At 40.9% G+C, this 17,330-nt stretch overlaps 1 protein-coding gene across 1 annotated transcript; it reads left to right on the top strand.

Annotated features, from left to right (window-relative positions):
- The first annotated feature begins 10,460 nt into the window (after nucleotides 1–10,460).
- Nucleotides 10,461–16,325, top strand: LOC131219290 (probable LRR receptor-like serine/threonine-protein kinase At3g47570). The gene is made up of 2 exons (XM_058214357.1): nucleotides 10,461–13,253; nucleotides 15,631–16,325. Exons 1-2 carry the CDS (start codon nucleotides 10,535–10,537, stop codon nucleotides 16,071–16,073), a joined length of 3,162 nt encoding a protein of 1,053 aa, XP_058070340.1. The 5' UTR covers nucleotides 10,461–10,534; the 3' UTR covers nucleotides 16,074–16,325.
- The last annotated feature ends 1,005 nt before the right edge of the window (nucleotides 16,326–17,330 follow it).

Below are 17,330 nucleotides of genomic sequence, written 5' to 3'. Positions count from 1 at the left end.
TGAAACGTGGCGCATTACAAATTTTTTCTACGATGGACTGACATCTTCCATGCGCCAAATGGTCGAGACAATGTGTAATGGAGAGTTCATCAACAAAGATGTTGACGAGGTATGGGATTACCTCGATAGTCTCGCTGAAAAAACACAATCATGGGACTATTACCCACTGGCGAACACCACGTCTAGGCCGACTCAATTAAAGGAGAAAGGTAGATTATATCTCTTGAAAGAAGAGGATGATCTCAAGTGTAAAGTGACCACGCTCATAAGGAAAGTTGAGGCCATGGAAGGAAAGAAGGATAAGGTCAATGAAGTTGTTTGCGGCATCTGTGATTGTAACATTCACACAACTGAAAACTGTCCTACAATACCTGCCTTTCGAGGAGTGTTGAATGAACAAGCCAATGCTGTAAATAATTATCAAAGACCTTTTGCTGGACCCAACTCCAACACATACAATCCTGGCTGAAAAAATCATCCAAATTTTAGTTGGAGGAATGGACAAACGGCGACTCCTCCAGGTTTCTTCAATCAAAATCCAACTCAAGTGAAACCTCAAGAGGAACTGGTTCAAAATCCCATACAAGAGCTGGCTCAGGCAATGCGGGGAATTACAGATTTTATGCAAAAGATAGATTCTCGTATGACGGTTATAGAAAAGGGGATGCTTCCTGCACAACCTCTCCCCAATCCTAAACCGCAGTACGAGAATAATGATCCCAGCTCTTCAAATCAGATGGGGCATGCTAAATCCATCACCACTCTTAGGAGTGGGAAGATCATTGATAAAACTTTTTCGGTTAGGCCCGAAAAGCCTCAAGAACCAGAAGAGGACAACAATGATGGATCCAGTGATGCCCCACAAAAAGTAGAACCGGAACTTTTAGAGAAGCCAGTTGCTCCATTCCCTCAACGGTTGGTTTCACCAAAACCTCTCTCTAACTCTCAGGATATCCTAGAGGTGTTGAAATAGGTGAAAGTCAACATTCCTCTACTTGATGTCGTTAAACAGATACCTTCATATGCTAAATTCCTGAAAGACTTATGCACGACTAAAAGACAGAAAATTATTCAAAAGAAAATCTTCTTGACTGAGAAAGTGAGTGCCATCCTGAAGCAAGACGTGCCACAGAAATTCAAGGATCCCGGTAGCCCAACCATATCATGTGTAATCGGGAACCATCGAATTGATCACGCACTTCTTGACTTAGGAGCGAGCGTCAATCTGATTCCCTACTCGGTATACAAACAGTTAGGTTTGGGTGAATTAAAACCCACCCTAACCACACTACAACTTGCTGATCGCTCTGTTTGTGTACCAATAGGGATAATTGAGGATGTGTTAGTCCAGGTCGATAGATTTTACTACCCTGTAGATTTTATCATCCTGGACACCGAACCCATCAATAACATGAGCACTCAGATTCCCGTCATTCTTGGTCGCCCATTCCTTGCCACGTCAAATGCAATTATCAATTGCAGGAATGGTATCATGACTATGTCTTTTGGAAATTTGACATTGGAGTCAAACATTTTTTTCAATAACGGCAGCAACGCAGAGGATGATGACGATTTCCACGACATTAACATGATTGACTCTTTCGTGGAAGATACGACACCTCTAACCTTATCCTCCGACCATCTGGAGACGTGCCTGGCCCACTCCCATGATTTTAATGATGACATGATTAGGGAGACGTGCGCCTTGCTTGATACTGCACCGGTACTTGAAGTTAACCAATGGAGGCCACAATTTGAAGAATTACCACAAACTGATGTAGTGCCTCTACCGTCTAACCTCAAGCCGCCGAAGCTTGACCTAAAACCTTTGCCCTCTGATTTGAAATATGCATATTTGGGTCAAGATGAGACATACCCGGTGGTGATCTCTGCCCACCTGGAGAAAGAACAGGAGAGTATGCTTATATCTACTCTCATTGAGCATAAAGGAGCCTTGGGATGGACGATAGCGGACCTCAAAGGAATCGATCCCTCGATTTGTACTCACCATATATATCTTGAGGATAATGCAAAAACCGCTCGGCAACCACAACGTAGACTAAATCCCAACATGAAGGAAGTGGTTAAGGCCGAGGTTCTTAAACTATTGGATGTGGGTATTATATACCCTATATCTGATAGTCAATGGGTGAGTCCAACTCAAGTGGTCCCTAAGAAGTCCGGAATCACCATCGTAGCGAATGCTAATAATGAACTCGTGCCAACTAGAGTCACTACTGGTTGGAGAATGTGCATTGACTACAGAAAGTTGAATACCGTCACGAGGAAAGACCACTTTCTTTTACCATTCATTGATCAGATCCTAGAAAGGTTAGCTGGTCATTCCTATTATAGTTTCCTTGACGGGTATTCGGGCTACAACCAGATAGAGATAGCCCCTGAAGACCAGGAAAAGACCACATTTACATGTCCCTACGGCACCTTTGCCTATCGAAGGATGCCATTCGGACTATGTAATGCCCCTGCCACTTTTCAGCGATGTATGCTTAGTATTTTTTCTGACATGGTGGGGCAACATCTAGAGGTCTTCATGGACGACTTCTCTGTTTATGGTCCATCTTTCAGCAAATGCTTGGAAAGTCTTAAATGTGTGCTGAAAAGATGTGAAGAAAAGAACTTGGTACTTAATTGGGAGAAGTGCCATTTCATGGTTCAGAAGGGAATTGTCCTTGGGCATATCATCTCGTCCAAGGGAATCGAGGTAGATAAGGCAAAAATCGATCTTATCTTTAACCTACCTCCACCCAAGAACATTAGAGACGTGCGATCCTTCTTAGGACACGCAGGATTTTACAGGCGATTCATAAAGGACTTTAGTCTCCTCTCTCGTCCTTTATGCACTCTTCTTCAAAAGGATGCTCCGTGCGAGTAGATTGAGCAATGCCAGGAAGCTTTCACCAAGCTTAAGGGCACGTTAACCATCGCACCTATCATGCACCACCCGATCGAGCCTTCCTTTTGAGCTTATGTGCGACGCTTCTGATTATGCTCTTGGGGCAGTCCTAGGCCAGAGAAAAGATAAGAGGCCCTACGTCATTTATTACGCAAGTAGAACTTTAAATTCTGCCCAGGTGAACTACTCGACTACGGAAAAGGAACTCTTAGCCGTAGTGTTCGCCTTGGACAAATTTAGGTCCTACCTGATTGGATCCAAGATCATTATCTATACAGATCATGCGGCACTGAAGTATCTTCTTTCTAAGAATGATTCTAAGCCCCGTTTGATACGATGGATCCTTCTACTCCAAGAATTTGATTTGGAAATTAAAGATAAAAGGGAGTAGAGAACGTAGTGGCCGATCACCTTTCTCGCCTTAATACCTCTGAGTCCCTTGAGGCGACCCATATCAACGATATGTTCCCTGATGAACAACTGTTCAGAGTCTCCCGTTCACCTTGGTTCGCTGATATTGCTAATTATCTTGCTGCAGGTGCCATACCGACACAGTGGACTACACAAGATAAGAAGAAATTTTTCACAGAGGTGCGCAACTTTTTCTCGGATGATCCTTATTTATTTAAATATTGCCCAGACCAAATTCTAAGGAGATGTGTACCAGACGATGAGCATCAGAGCGTCATCTCCTTCTGTCACTCAGAAGCCTGTGGTGGTCACTTTTCTGCTAAAAAGACCACGGCCAAGATCTTGCAGTGTGGCTTTTACTGGCCCACTATGTTTAGGGACACTCATGAGTTTTGCAAAGCTTGTGAGCGTTGTCAGAAATTGGGAGCATTGTCCCGTCGAAATATGATGCCTTTGAATCCCATTCTTATCATTGAAGCATTTGATTGCTGGGGCATCGATTTCATGGGACCATTCCCCCAATCGTTTGGAAATTTGTATATTTTGCTCACTGTGGATTATGTCACTAAATGGGTCGAAGCGATTCCGTGTCGAAAGAATGACCATCGCACGGTCATTAAATTCCTAAAAGAAAACATCCTTTCTCGATTCGGAACGCCTCGAGCCATCATTAGTGATGGGGGCTCACACTTCTGTAATAGACCATTTGAGAGCTTAATGAAGAAATACGGTATCTCTCATAAGGTAAGCACCCCATACCATCCACAGACAAGTGGACAAGCTGAGATTTCCAATAGGGAGATCAAACACATTTTGGAGAAAACGGTTAACCCAGATCGTAAGGATTGGTCAATCCGATTGACCGATGCCTTATGGGCATACCGTACTGCATTTAAAACTCCTATTGGAATGTCTCCCTTTAGACTTGTCTATGGGAAGGCTTGTCACTTGCCTGTGGAGCTGGAACATAAAGCGTACTGGGCGATCAAAAATCTTAATTTCAATCTGGACAACGCTGGCTCGCTACGCAAACTTCAATTGAATGAACTTGAAGAAATCCGGAATGATGCGTACGATAATTCGAGAATTTACAAGGACAAGATGAAAGCATTTCATGACCAACACATTTTGCGAAAATCATTCACGCCTGGTCAGAAGGTCCTTTTGTACAATTCTCGATTACATCTCTTTCCGGGTAAGCTTCGATCTCGTTGGACCGGCCCTTACATTGTTGTTACTGTTTTTCCTCATGGGGCCGTTGAGATAAGAGATCCCGACAATGGCAAGGAGTTTAAAGTCAATGGCCATCGATTAAAACCATTTGTCGAGAAATTTGATTCAGAGGACATGTCCATGCCTCTGACTGATCCTGTTTACCAGGATTGATCTCCTAGTCTGATGGAGGTATAGGTAGGTTTCCTGTTTTCTTAGGACTAGGGTAGTTGCTTTATTTGTCTGGCTGAAGACGGTAAACTTAGCGCTCCTGGGAGGCAACCCAGCTCTTCATTTCATTTCATTTTTATCATTAGTTAGTTCAATGTTTGTGGGTAACATTGATGCAAACCCTCACGAGACTACAACTCGTCCACTAGGGGAAACCTAGGGGTTTAAAGGCTTGTTGCATACGCTAAATGCAATCGAGAGCACCTACGAAAGTGGTATAGGTAGGATTGTATTTTTGTTATTTTATTTTACTTCTGTTGGTTTCTCTCTTGTGCTGACCGCTCTTACGTAGAAATCTTTGAAAAGCCTCTTGATTCTTTCATCCAGGTATTATCTTTCCATCACTTCTTATTTACTTTTTGTCCCATGTGCATCGCATGCTTATTTCTTTTACATTGAGGACAATGTAAATTTTAGGTTGGGGGTGGGAGATTAGGTCACCTAATCAGCATTTTCTTGGTCTTGTACAAAAGTTGTGAAAATTTTAAAAAAAATTTCTGACATTTTGTTGAATTTGAAGTGATTTTGATAACCATCTTGGATTTAAAATTACAAGATAAGTGAAGTTGGTAATTTATGACTCTTAGATTCAGTTATCTATTATATTAGATTTCACACTTAAGTTTGAAGTATTAATCTATAATTGGAAGTTTTAAACATTGATTGAGTTATGAGTTCACATGTCACATCTCGCTTTCACATTAAGATTTCAGTTTGATATTAAAGGGTTAACTTGGTAATCACTAAACTTGAAAGGAACCAACTTAAGATATCGAAAGGATTGGGCAAATGGTCTTTACCTTAGGTTTGCTCCCTATAGGTGTAGATTTCATTCCCTATGAATGATATGTGAAAAAATTGGGTGTACAGTCTTTACCTTAGGTTTGCTCCCTATAGGTGAGGATCTGAACCCTCTTCTTGGCGTTACTTCTAATATAAAAAAAAATAAATAAATAAAAAATTATTAAAAGAATAAAAAGATAATGTGTAAGCCAAGTTGAGTTATCGTGAATTCTCTTAGTTGTTACCAATGATATCTTTAAATATCGAGGTGAATCTTAATGTTGACAAGTCGAGATTAGACTATACATTCATAGATCTCAATAGTTAGAATTTTTCTAATTAATGGAATAATACTTTGAACTTGACTTTGAAGTTTACCGTGTACTGGAGTCTAGGAGAAAGTAATATCCAACAGTCATGAATCTAAAAATTCTCATATCTGGATTACTCTGCAAAAATCACTCGAGTTTATAAATTGTTCTGTAATTCTCAACTTATTTTTCGCATACTTTGCTCGGGACTAGCAAAATGCTGGTTGGGGGTTGTGTTGAGGGTCAAATATTGCATATCAGACCCAGTTATTGCATAGATTTACACGCATGATACAGCTTAATGGCCTGATTAATCGTGTTTATAATGCAGAGTGTATGTACGAGCCTGGACCGAAAAGGGTACTTAAAGCATGGACTTAACGCTCTAATGACACCAAAGCGTGGGACGGACTCCAGAGACCCAAGATCAACAGAAGTACACATCAGGGATCCAAGAAAATCGAGGAATTGAAGCTCAAGTGACCTGAACAGTGTCCAGAATGCAAGATCATAGGGTTCCCACCATCTGATCAGTTCGAAACTCCATACGTGGCCTGAGGACCATAAATGAACCGTACACGTAAAATTTCATCCATTGGATCGCTGTGGAAGTGGCCCAATGGACAGATCAGCCCACAAATTACTGATCTGGGGCCCACTTGATCTCTGGATGCACCTCATCTTTGGTCTCAATGCCTTAAATCATGCGAAGAACCAGATGATCGGAGCGGATATTTCATATACCTCAAGGTGGGACCCACCTTAAGTGGTGTGTGTGCACATCATACGTGCATTCGTGGTACACTGGAACAGGGTTTCACGGTCAACAAAGGAGACCCGTCTCCTTCTCCTTCTCCTTCTCCAGTGCGAACATCCAACGTTCGCACCTATGCCCGGCGATTTTGGCTTGTGGGCCACCATGCCACCTCAATGATCTAATCAGCACCATCCATCAGAGTCCCAAGGGCCCTCTTATCACAACCTAAGTGACAAAATTCCAAGAACATCGAAAATAGGTTCTCAAACCATGTAAACGCAGGTTAGACGGTCGAAAGATCCAACAGGTGGGCCACCACGGTTTTTGAGCCAAAACCGATCAGGACTGACCGGTTTTTCATGAGGAAACTAATGGACGGAGCTGATTTTCTAGAAGATTTCCATAGTGGCCCCACTGATTATTGCACTTCCGTGGAAACCGAAGCAGAGATGAAAATCGTAAACAGGGGCTCGGGTTGGATTCTTGTGGCCCACAAAGATCATCCAGATGGATGATCCGAGCTGTCCAGTGGGTCCAAGGAATGATTTCAACAAGAACCATGGTGTTCTTTTGCAACCATGCACAACAGCAAGATTGGAAGATGGGAGGAAAGGACGCCACGTTGATTGATATTGCGGCCCACCTAAGATTTGGATTCATTCCAGATTTTGGCTCATGGCCTAAATCGGTCCTACAAATACATTAAACGGCTCTGATTTTCGAAAGAAATACTATAATTAGGGCCCATCATCACCAGCGTCGAACTGGAACCGTCCCTGTTTCGCACGCTGCGTAGAGAAAGCTTCCGCAGCTGGCTTATTTGCGGATTCCAGCTCTCCACCGGTCCTGGCTGCGTAAGGAGTATCTCCGCGTCCTATTTCCGGTAGGACTCTCGGAGGACAGCTCTATAAGGAGCGTGTGATCAAGAGAGAGGGGGTGCTCGGTCTGGGATTTTTCGTGAGGGGCAGGGACGTGGAGAGCTGAAGCTTGGTTTCCAATCGGCTGCTGAACGTGGAGTGCACGGCTGGTCTTTGGTGGAAAGGAAGGGCTGCACGTCAGGGAGAGCTGAAGTTCGGTTATGGGTTGCTGCTGCACGTTAGGAAGAGAAGATGGAATGTGGAGGCTGAAAGAACAATAAGCTCTTTCTTCTTCTCTTCTTCTCCTTTTCGTTTTCTTTTTCTTTCTATTTGTTTTGGATTTAGGCTAATCATGGTCGGCTAAACCTCTTAGCTAGGGCTAAGAGGTGAAGCCTGTAGCGAGATGGGAGATACTGTTCATGCCTTTAATTCATAAACTGCATTTGATACATTTAATTATTAAAGGAATATTTTTCCTAGCCTTTAATGGTCTGTTGTGACTGAAATTACAATGGGATTGCAAGGGCTTTGAATATTTCTTTCCCTTTTTTATGTTTATGAAGTCAGGAAGCCCTGTTGTTCATCATTGCTCCATGGGCATGGTAGGATGACAGTACCCTTCCTGATCCTCATACATTGTTGATTGGTTGGTAATTAGTTTAATCCTGTTGTTTGCTTTGTCTCCTGGGCATGGTTAGATGATGGAATCCATTCTAATTCATATACCTTTCATCTCTTGAAAACCAGATCAAGTAAGTTCAGTTTGAATTCCATAAACATTGATGCAGGCATAAGATCTTCCTGATCTCTACAAGTGGATCCTCTGAATCCCTAGTTTCCTTCCTCTGAATTCCTTAAAGTTTTAGATAATTATTCCACAATTATTTCCTAAATTCTATTTGGTTTAGATCACATCTTAGTCTAGTTCTATTTCTACCTAGTTTCAGGAAACGTACAAGTTTCAGTCCCTGTGGATTCGACCTCGGTCTTACCGAGTTTATTACTACATCACAACCCTATACTTGGGGAGTGAACACTGTTCGCCCAATCCATTCAATTTTCCAAGTTGGTTCCTTTCATGTTTAGTGATTACCAAGTTAATCTTTCAATATTAAACTGAAACCTTAATATGCACGCAAGATGTGTCCTGTGAATTCATGTCTCAATCCATGTTTACAATTTCTAGTAATGGATTAACGATTCAAACTTAGCTGTGAAATTTGATAGATAACTGAATCCAAGAGTCATCAAGTACCAACATCACGCATCTTGTAGTTCTAAATCCAAGATAGCCGTCAAAATCGCTTCGAATTCATATGAAATTCTAGAAAAATTTAAAAATTTTCACAATTTCTGCTCAAGACTAAGAAAATACTGATTAGGAAACCTAATCTCCCTGAATCCCTAGTTTCCTTCCTCTGAATTCGTTAAAGTTTTGGATAATTATTCCACAAATTATTTCTTAAATTCTATTTGGTTTAGATCACATCTTAGTCTAGTTTTATTTCTATCTAGTTTCAGATAACGTACAAGTTTCAGCCCCTGTGGATTCGACCTCGGTCTTACCGAGTTTATTACTACATCACAACCCTGCACTTGGGGTGTGAACACTTTGAATATTTCTTTCCCCTTTTTATGTTTATGAAGTCAGGAAGCCCTGTTGTTCATCATTGTTCCATGGGCATGGTAGGATGATAGTACCCTTCCTGATCTTCATACATTGTTGATTAGTTGGTAATTAGTTTAATCCTGTTGTTTGCTTTGTCTCCTGGGCATGGTTAGATGATGGAATCCATTCTAATTCATATACTTTTCATCTCTTAAAAATTAGATCAAGTAAGTTCAGTTTGAATTCCATAATCCTTGATGCAGGCATAAGATCTCCCTGATCTCTACAAGTGGATCCTCTGAATCCCTAGTTTCCTTCCTCTGAATTCCTTAAAAGTTTTAGATAATTATTCCACAATTATTTCTTAAGTTCTATTTGGTTTAGATCACATCTTAGTCTAGTTCTAGTTCTACTTGGTTTCAGATAACGTACAGGTTTCAGTCCCTGTGGATTCGACCTCGGTCTTACCGAGTTTATTACTACATCACAACCCTATACTTGGGGAGTGAACACCGACATATTCCGCATCCACATAGCCTACAAATTTCTCCTCAAAATTTTTGAATGTTAAGACGTCATTTGTTATACCTCTTACTTTAGTAAAGAATAAATATTTGTGTTGCTACACCATTGATAGAGACATATTACCAAACCATATAAATCTTTATACCCATCTCCTGTGATTGGATACTATATTTTTGGTTTATCTAAAAATAATGTTGGTGTGCATCTTAAGTATGGGTTGGATGAGACACATACCACATGGCCCCTGCAACTTTCTATCATTTGGTTTCTTGCGGAGAAAATGTGATACTAACGTAATTTGTCCTCTTAAAAAGCACCACTTGGTTAGTGGAGTCACTATTTGGTAAAATCCAATTCATTGATGGGTGGTTGGTATATGTTATTGCATTACATTAAATGGTATTATACAAGGATTACCCCTATAGTACTTGCCTAAAAATACAGGATATTTTGATCATCAAATCCTATTTTTGATATTGAATTCTCCCAAAAAAAATAAAAAATAAAATTATGTTACTCTTGTTTGGTGGACATTGGAATTATATTCAACGAATCAAATTTCACATGGTATAGGATTCTCACCACCTGTATGTATTCATGTGCAAGACTAGTGACACATTTAAAGGGCGCATGTGGATGGATGGTGTCGACAACACATGCATCAACGTGGGGCCCACAAATGACGCAGATTTCGAAATACATGAGAAATCATGCGGAGAGGAGAAGGCCCACAAAGTATATGAATTAATTCAATCACGCGATTGATCAATATGTTAAAGTTCTGCGTGCCAAACACGCCTTCAGGAATTTTGAAGGTAAAAATCTCTTATAAATGTTGGAAAGTTATAACCCCATCTCCAACCACATCCCACCGGCCTTTTTCTGGTTTCCTTTTTTTTTTTTTCTTCTTGTTTAGCCTTCCAAATGGTAAGCAAGATGGTGCTTGGATTTCTACGTCCAAGGGCATTTTGGTCATTACTCCTCCTTCCCTTCCTTCTCCCATATATCAACTGCAAAGGAACTGGGTCCCCCGCCTTAAGAAACGAGACGGACCGACTGGCCTTGATTTCATTCAAGGATTTGATATCCAACGATCCTCTCCAGTTCCTCCGCTCATGGAATTCTTCCTTCCATTTCTGCAACTGGAAAGGAGTCACATGCAGTCGTCGGCATCCTCAAAGAGTCACCGCCTTAAATATTGAGTCCCAGGGATTGGTGGGGCCCATATCACCTCACATATCAAACCTCACCTTCCTCAGGACTATCAACCTCTCAAGCAACAACTTCCATGGAGAAATCCCACGTGAAATCGGCAAGCTCTTCCGTCTTCGAGATCTCGATCTGAGCTATAACGAATTACAAGAAGAAATCCCCAACGACCTATTCAACTGTTCAGAACTCAGAACCCTCAGATTATATCAAAATAAGCTCGTAGGGAGAATTCCCGTCGTTCTCAGCTCTCTGTCAAAGCTTACGTGGCTGAATCTTGGCCGTAATAATCTTATCGGAAACATCCCACCATCAGTTGGGAACCTCTCGTCTCTTATTGCTCTTTATCTATATCAGAACAGTTTGGAAGGAAACATCCCAGATGAGCTAAGATGGTTAGTCAAGTTAAAATATCTTCAAATCTCTTTCAATAACTTGTCCGGTCTGATTCCACCATTGCTTTACAACCTCTCATCTATGGATCATATCTCTGTGGCAGTTAACCAACTTCACGGAAACCTTCCACCCAATCTAGGTCTCACCCTTCCTAATCTCAAAATTATTTTACTTGGAGAAAATGCATTTACAGGACCAATACCAGTTTCATTAGCCAATGCATCAGGACTCATTGAGATTGATTTTTATTCTAATTATTTTAGCAGACCCGTGCCTGAAAATTTGGGAAGACTACAGAAACTTACTTTCCTAAATTTACAAGAAAATCAGCTTGGAAGTGGAGAAGGAGACGATGATTTGGGTTTCATCACTTCTTTGACAAATTGTAGCAGTTTGGAAGAATTAATACTGAATACAAATCAGCTGAGAGGAAAACTGCCTGCCACCATCGTCAATCTCTCTACCCACTTAATCGATCTAGAGTTAGCAGAAAACCCTATATCTGGAATTATCCCGACAGATATTAGCAATCTCGTCAACTTAAATAAGTTAACTATATTTGCGACCTCTTTAATGGGTACCATTCCTTTTAGTGTTGGGAAGCTTCAAAATTTGGAAGGCTTGTATTTGTACAGCAACCGACTTTCAGGACCAATCCCTTCCTCCATTGGCAACATCACTCACTTAGTTGAACTCGCTTTACATGACAATAGTTTGCAGGGAAGCATCCCTTCCAGTCTTGGAAACTGTCATCATCTTCAAACATTATACCTAGGTAAAAATGAACTTAATGGTACCATTCCCAAACAAGTTTTAAGTATTCCTTCTCTGGTCAGATTTGATCTAAGCATGAATTCTTTGGTCGGATCTCTACCGTTGGAAGATGGTAACTTGGAACAAGTTCAACAGTTGTCTGCTGCTCACAACAAATTGACGGGTGAAATTCCTAGCGCGCTAAGGAGTACTCTGAGCCTGGTAAACCTTAATTTAAGCAATAACTTGTTTCAAGGAGCCATTCCTATGGGTTTGAACAACTCGAAAGATCTTACATTGCTAGATCTTTCTCACAATAATTTGTCTGGGCATATTCCAGTAGATCTGGAGAAACTTCCAGTGCTGGAGCTCTTGGATTTGTCATACAATGATCTCGATGGCGAAGTCCCGCATCAAGGGATTTTCAAAAATATGAGTGCATTTTCAGTCCTTGGAAACAAGATGCTTTGTGGAGGTATCCCACAATTGCAGCTGCCTGCATGCCCAAAGAAAGCTTCGAAGAAACATGGAAGGAGGTCGATTACTCTAATAGTAATATTCTCTGTGGTCGGTGTGGCTATAGGTTTGATTCTTTTATCATTCCTCTTTGTTACTCTTTGTCGGGCGAGAAGAAAAGCCAGGAAGGAGCCTTTGCCTACGTCTTTCTTGGAGGGCCGGCTTATAAATGTTTCTTATGCTGATCTCTTTAAAGCTACTGGTGGGTTCTCTTCAGACAATTTGATTGGCATGGGAAGTTATGGCTCTGTGTACAAAGGAATTCTAGATCGCGATGAAACACTCATTGCAGTGAAAGTTCTCAATCTTCAACAACGAGCAGCTTCAAGGAGTTTCCTCGCTGAATGTGAAGCCTTGAGAAATATCCGGCATCGGAATCTAGTTAAAATCATAAGTGCTTGCTCCAGCATTGATTTCCAAGGCAATGATTTCAAATCTCTAGTGTTTGAGTACATGCCTAATGGGAATCTAGAGAAGTGGTTGCATCCAAATATACATGGGCTGCATGAGTCAAGGAGCTTGAACTTTCTTCAAAGGCTAGATATAGCCATTGACGTCGCCTCTGCATTGGAGTATCTTCACCACCATTGCTCCACACCCATCGTTCATCGTGATCTAAAACCAAGCAATGTTCTATTGGACGATGACATGTGCGCCCATGTGGGTGATTTCGGATTAGCAAGGTTCCTTTCTATTGCTGCCAGTAATACCTCTCAAGATCAAACCAGCTCAACTGGTATCAAGGGATCGATTGGCTATATTCCTCCAGGTGACATTTTCATGCTTTTTCTTTGTTCTTGCATTTTTAAAAATGTTTTACAAAAGTTCTTAATTATGAAGCTTGAATTGTCACTTCTTTTTGTTGCTTGTGTGGTTAATTTCTACTGTTGTGTTACATTTTCTACCATAAGAATTCACAATAAGAAATTAACCAGTGCTCCCAAACCAATGCTTCTAGTTGATTCGAGCCAAGGAAGAAATCCAATTCATCAATCTGAAATACCCATTAGGTCAAGCGAACATTTAACGGTATGCCCTGTAAAAATCACATGGTTAATAGACTATCAAACGGACAGTCGAATAGAAAGTAATGGCCATCTATACACCGAAGTCCATCCTCGATCGGTCATAGTACTATCTAATTACTTTCTTCAAGCAATCCTAACCATCCCACCATGTCTTCCAAATATGAGTGGCTCAAAATTAGACGAGGTCAACTTATAGGCAGGTCCAACATCCAACCAATGTGATTTTTTGCCATAGCCCATTAAATAGGTAGAACACCTAATGGATAATTAGGACAGCTAGCTAATGCTATGAGAGTAGTGAGTCATTTCTCATAAACAACAACAACACAGGCCTGTTTGGTAGCCACTGAAAAATGAGTTCATCTCATAATAATTAAAAATGATTAGGCATTGGAGATTATATAACTTGTTGGCTATCAGGATTATTTTTAATCCCTACCAAAATAATTAATCTCTAATTCATAGTTACGATTAACTAAATTGAGATGAACTCATTTTCAGTGGCTACCAAACACACCCTAAAACTTTCGAAATAAATCAATTTATAAAATTTATATTTCCATACATGACTAAACCAACCGCTATGGCAACTTGAAAAAAACTCTCAGCCATTGGTGGGGCTCTCATCCACCTTACGGTAGGTGAATGGCTATCCCATTGGTGGGGCTCTCGTTCAGCTTTCGGCCCTTCAGGTCCTTTCAAAAACCAGGTGCCGTGTTTCATATTGTGGGAGCTTTGGAAGTGTAGGAATACCGCCAAATTTGATGGGATCTTGGTGTTTCACAGGATCCTGATTTCGCGCATTATTGGTTGGTTGAGAAGAATTGCTAATAGTCGAGCCTCACCGGCTACTCGTGCCTCCAACCAAAGCAGGGTTCTATCTTCTTTGGGGATTAATCTTCAACCCCAACATGATGTGTCTCACGTGGTGCGTTGGACGAAACCGCCAAGTGGGTGGGTCAAACTTAATGTCGAGGGTCATCTCGGGGTAACCCGGGAGTGGCAAGAGGAGGGGGAGTGTGCAGAGCTAAGGATGGTCTTTTTCTCTTTAGTTTTTATGCTGGCCATAGACGCACTTCTAATACCAGGGCTGAAATGCGTGCGGTCCACGATGGTCTCATCCATTGCATCAATTACGGCCTGAAAAACATCATTGTTGAATCCGACTCGTCTATGGTGGTCAGTTTTCTGTCGAGTAGCTCTTGCCCGAGCTAGAAATGGAAGTGTTGGCTTGACAAAATTCAGATTCTCTGTTCCTACGGTAATGTTCAATTTCATCATATTTGTACGGAAGGCAAGGGCCGGCGGATGGTATGGCTAATTTAGGATGTGGGAAGCAAGACTCTGCCCTTTTCCCTAACATTGTGGCTCTCCCTTAGGTGGTGAGAGGCCTCTTGTTCCTCGATAAGGTCGGCTTGGGGACCGTTAGAAAGAGGTTCAAAAGGTAGTGGCAGAGGGTCAGGTGGCTGTTTTGGGCTGTGTCCTAGTTTTCTCTTCTTCTTTTTGCGGCTTCTCTATCAGCTCTTTAGGGGAGAGGCTTTTCCTTAGGTTTGCAGATTGGATATGATAGGCGGCCTGTCTAGTTTATTGTGGCTGCCTGAATGTGTCTCTTTTTGAGGTGCAGGCTGTCCTTTTTGTGGTGCCTCACCTTTTGTTCCTTGCATAGTTCCTTCTATTTTATGAATCAAAAAATGGAAATTTTCGTTAAAAAAAAAAAAAAAAATCGAAAGAAACTCTCAGTAAGAATGAAGGATTGGAGGATGGAAGATTCTTTTTATTATTATTTTTTTCAATTTTAGTTAAGATAAATTTCATCTAAAATTTAAATGCATCGAAGGGTTGCGCATGCAAGGCCAATGGATGAACAATTAGTACTAATTGTTTATTTCTGAGTTGCATAAGCTTTTAATTTTCCTAGTGTTATGCTTGTAGTAGGACTCATTTGTTAGTTATAACTAGATTACTTCATGCTTCAAAAGTTTAAAATCAATAAGATAATTGTTTCCTATGCTTGTGATAATTTTCACTTTTTTATGTCAAAAAGTACTATTCCCTATTTTTATGTAATTGTTGTAACGAAACCTAACATCGTGAAAATTTGAGATGTGTAAATGACAGAGTATGGAATGGGCAGAAAGGCGTCTACACATGGAGATGTCTACAGTTATGGTATTCTTCTTTTGGAGATGTTCACAGGAAAGAGACCAACTGATAACATGTTTAAAGATGGTCTAAGCCTCCATCAATTTGGAGAGATGGCTTTACCTGATCAGGTGATGGATATTGTTGACCCGCGACTACTCTCAGAAGAAGTTCAAGATCTAAACAATGGAGAACAACACCGCATTGCAAGAAGTAAAATGCAAGAGTGCTTGGCTTCTATAGTCAAAATTGGAGTAGTGTGTTCCAGAGAATTTTCAAATGAGCGGATGGAGATGAGAGATATCGCCCGGAAAATCCATGCAATGAGGGACTTATATCTTGGGGTTGGGATTCACCGAGATCAGCAAAATGGGGCACAATTGTTGGGACAAGGTCCATCTTATCTTAGTCATTATTAGAAAGTTGTAGCTAGTCATGAAGATAACAAGGTGTGGGTTAAGATGCTCATCTTGCTAAGGGATAAGCGAGAAGTTCATATGTATCCAGTGGTTGTCCCAGCCCCCTATTGCCCTTGGGATGAGGTGACATGGTGTTGGGTTGTGTTTGGTTGGTTCTTTTATCTGTTTTGGTCTTTTGGTTTTGGTCAAGTATTTGCTTTGCTTTTTGGTTATGTAATAAAAGGGTTAGACGGTTTGGCACCCCTTTGAGGATGTTTGTGTTTCCATATATATTAAATTAAGAGTTTTTATCCGAAAATTTATGAGAGCATAAGATATTTCTCTAACCTGCTTTGAATCTCCATATTTACCAAAATGTTTTTCTTACGGTGTGGATGGAGGATCAAAAGTTAAAATTGCCCCCCATTGCAAAAGGAAATTGCACTCTGATGTAGAGCGGGTCGCAGACAGTTTCATGGCCAAGATGGATCAGAAAAGGCCCAGTCGATGACAGAAGTGATCCGGGCTGTCGGACCTATCTCGCAATCCGGAATGAGTTATCTGACGTAAAATATATTATTTTGGGGTAGAACGAGCTACTTTAGCCAACCAACCCTGCTATGCTGGGTTGCGCAACCCAGAATTGCGAAAAACCCCTGGATCGATGGTCGTTTCCCTGTTTTAATTTCATTTTTACTATAAATAGTAAGTTTTAGTTTGATTATAACTCTTCATCCATTGGGCTTTAGGAGTTGCACCCAATGTGAAAAGAGCTTAGAATAATTAGGAGAATGGTTTGGTGAAGCCAAATAGGACACTTACTATTTTTGGCCGAAAACTTTGTGCACTAGTAGACATCACGACCGTCTATAAATAGTAAGTTTACTAGATATAGTAAGTCGCGAATTCTAGGAGTTTTAGTTGTAGTTTGATTCTGATTTCTTTCCCATTGCTTGGTACCCCTATTTAAAGGGTTGTGAACTTGTTTTTATGGATCCATTAATCAAATTCGGGTTTATTAGAATTTATTTCTATTTCCTGCTTTCTTTCCTCGTGGATTCGAGAAGTCTCTGTGAGGAGTCCAGAGAAGTTCCGTGGATTCAGAATAGTTATCCTCTTGAGGAAGATGGTGCTTGACCTCACATCCTCCCTTGCGTCACACTCCAAAAAACTAAAAGCTATAGCCTAACTTCTTGTGTTTCTGAAAATCCAATTCTATCACTAGCTGTATGATCTAATTTTAAGCGTGGGTATAAGAAATTATCATCATCCTGACTT

The sequence above is a fragment of the Magnolia sinica genome, chromosome 11, assembly GCF_029962835.1.
Source record: "Magnolia sinica isolate HGM2019 chromosome 11, MsV1, whole genome shotgun sequence".
NCBI lineage: Eukaryota > Viridiplantae > Streptophyta > Magnoliopsida > Magnoliales > Magnoliaceae > Magnolia > Magnolia sinica.
This window is presented reverse-complemented; position numbering and strand designations above follow the sequence as displayed.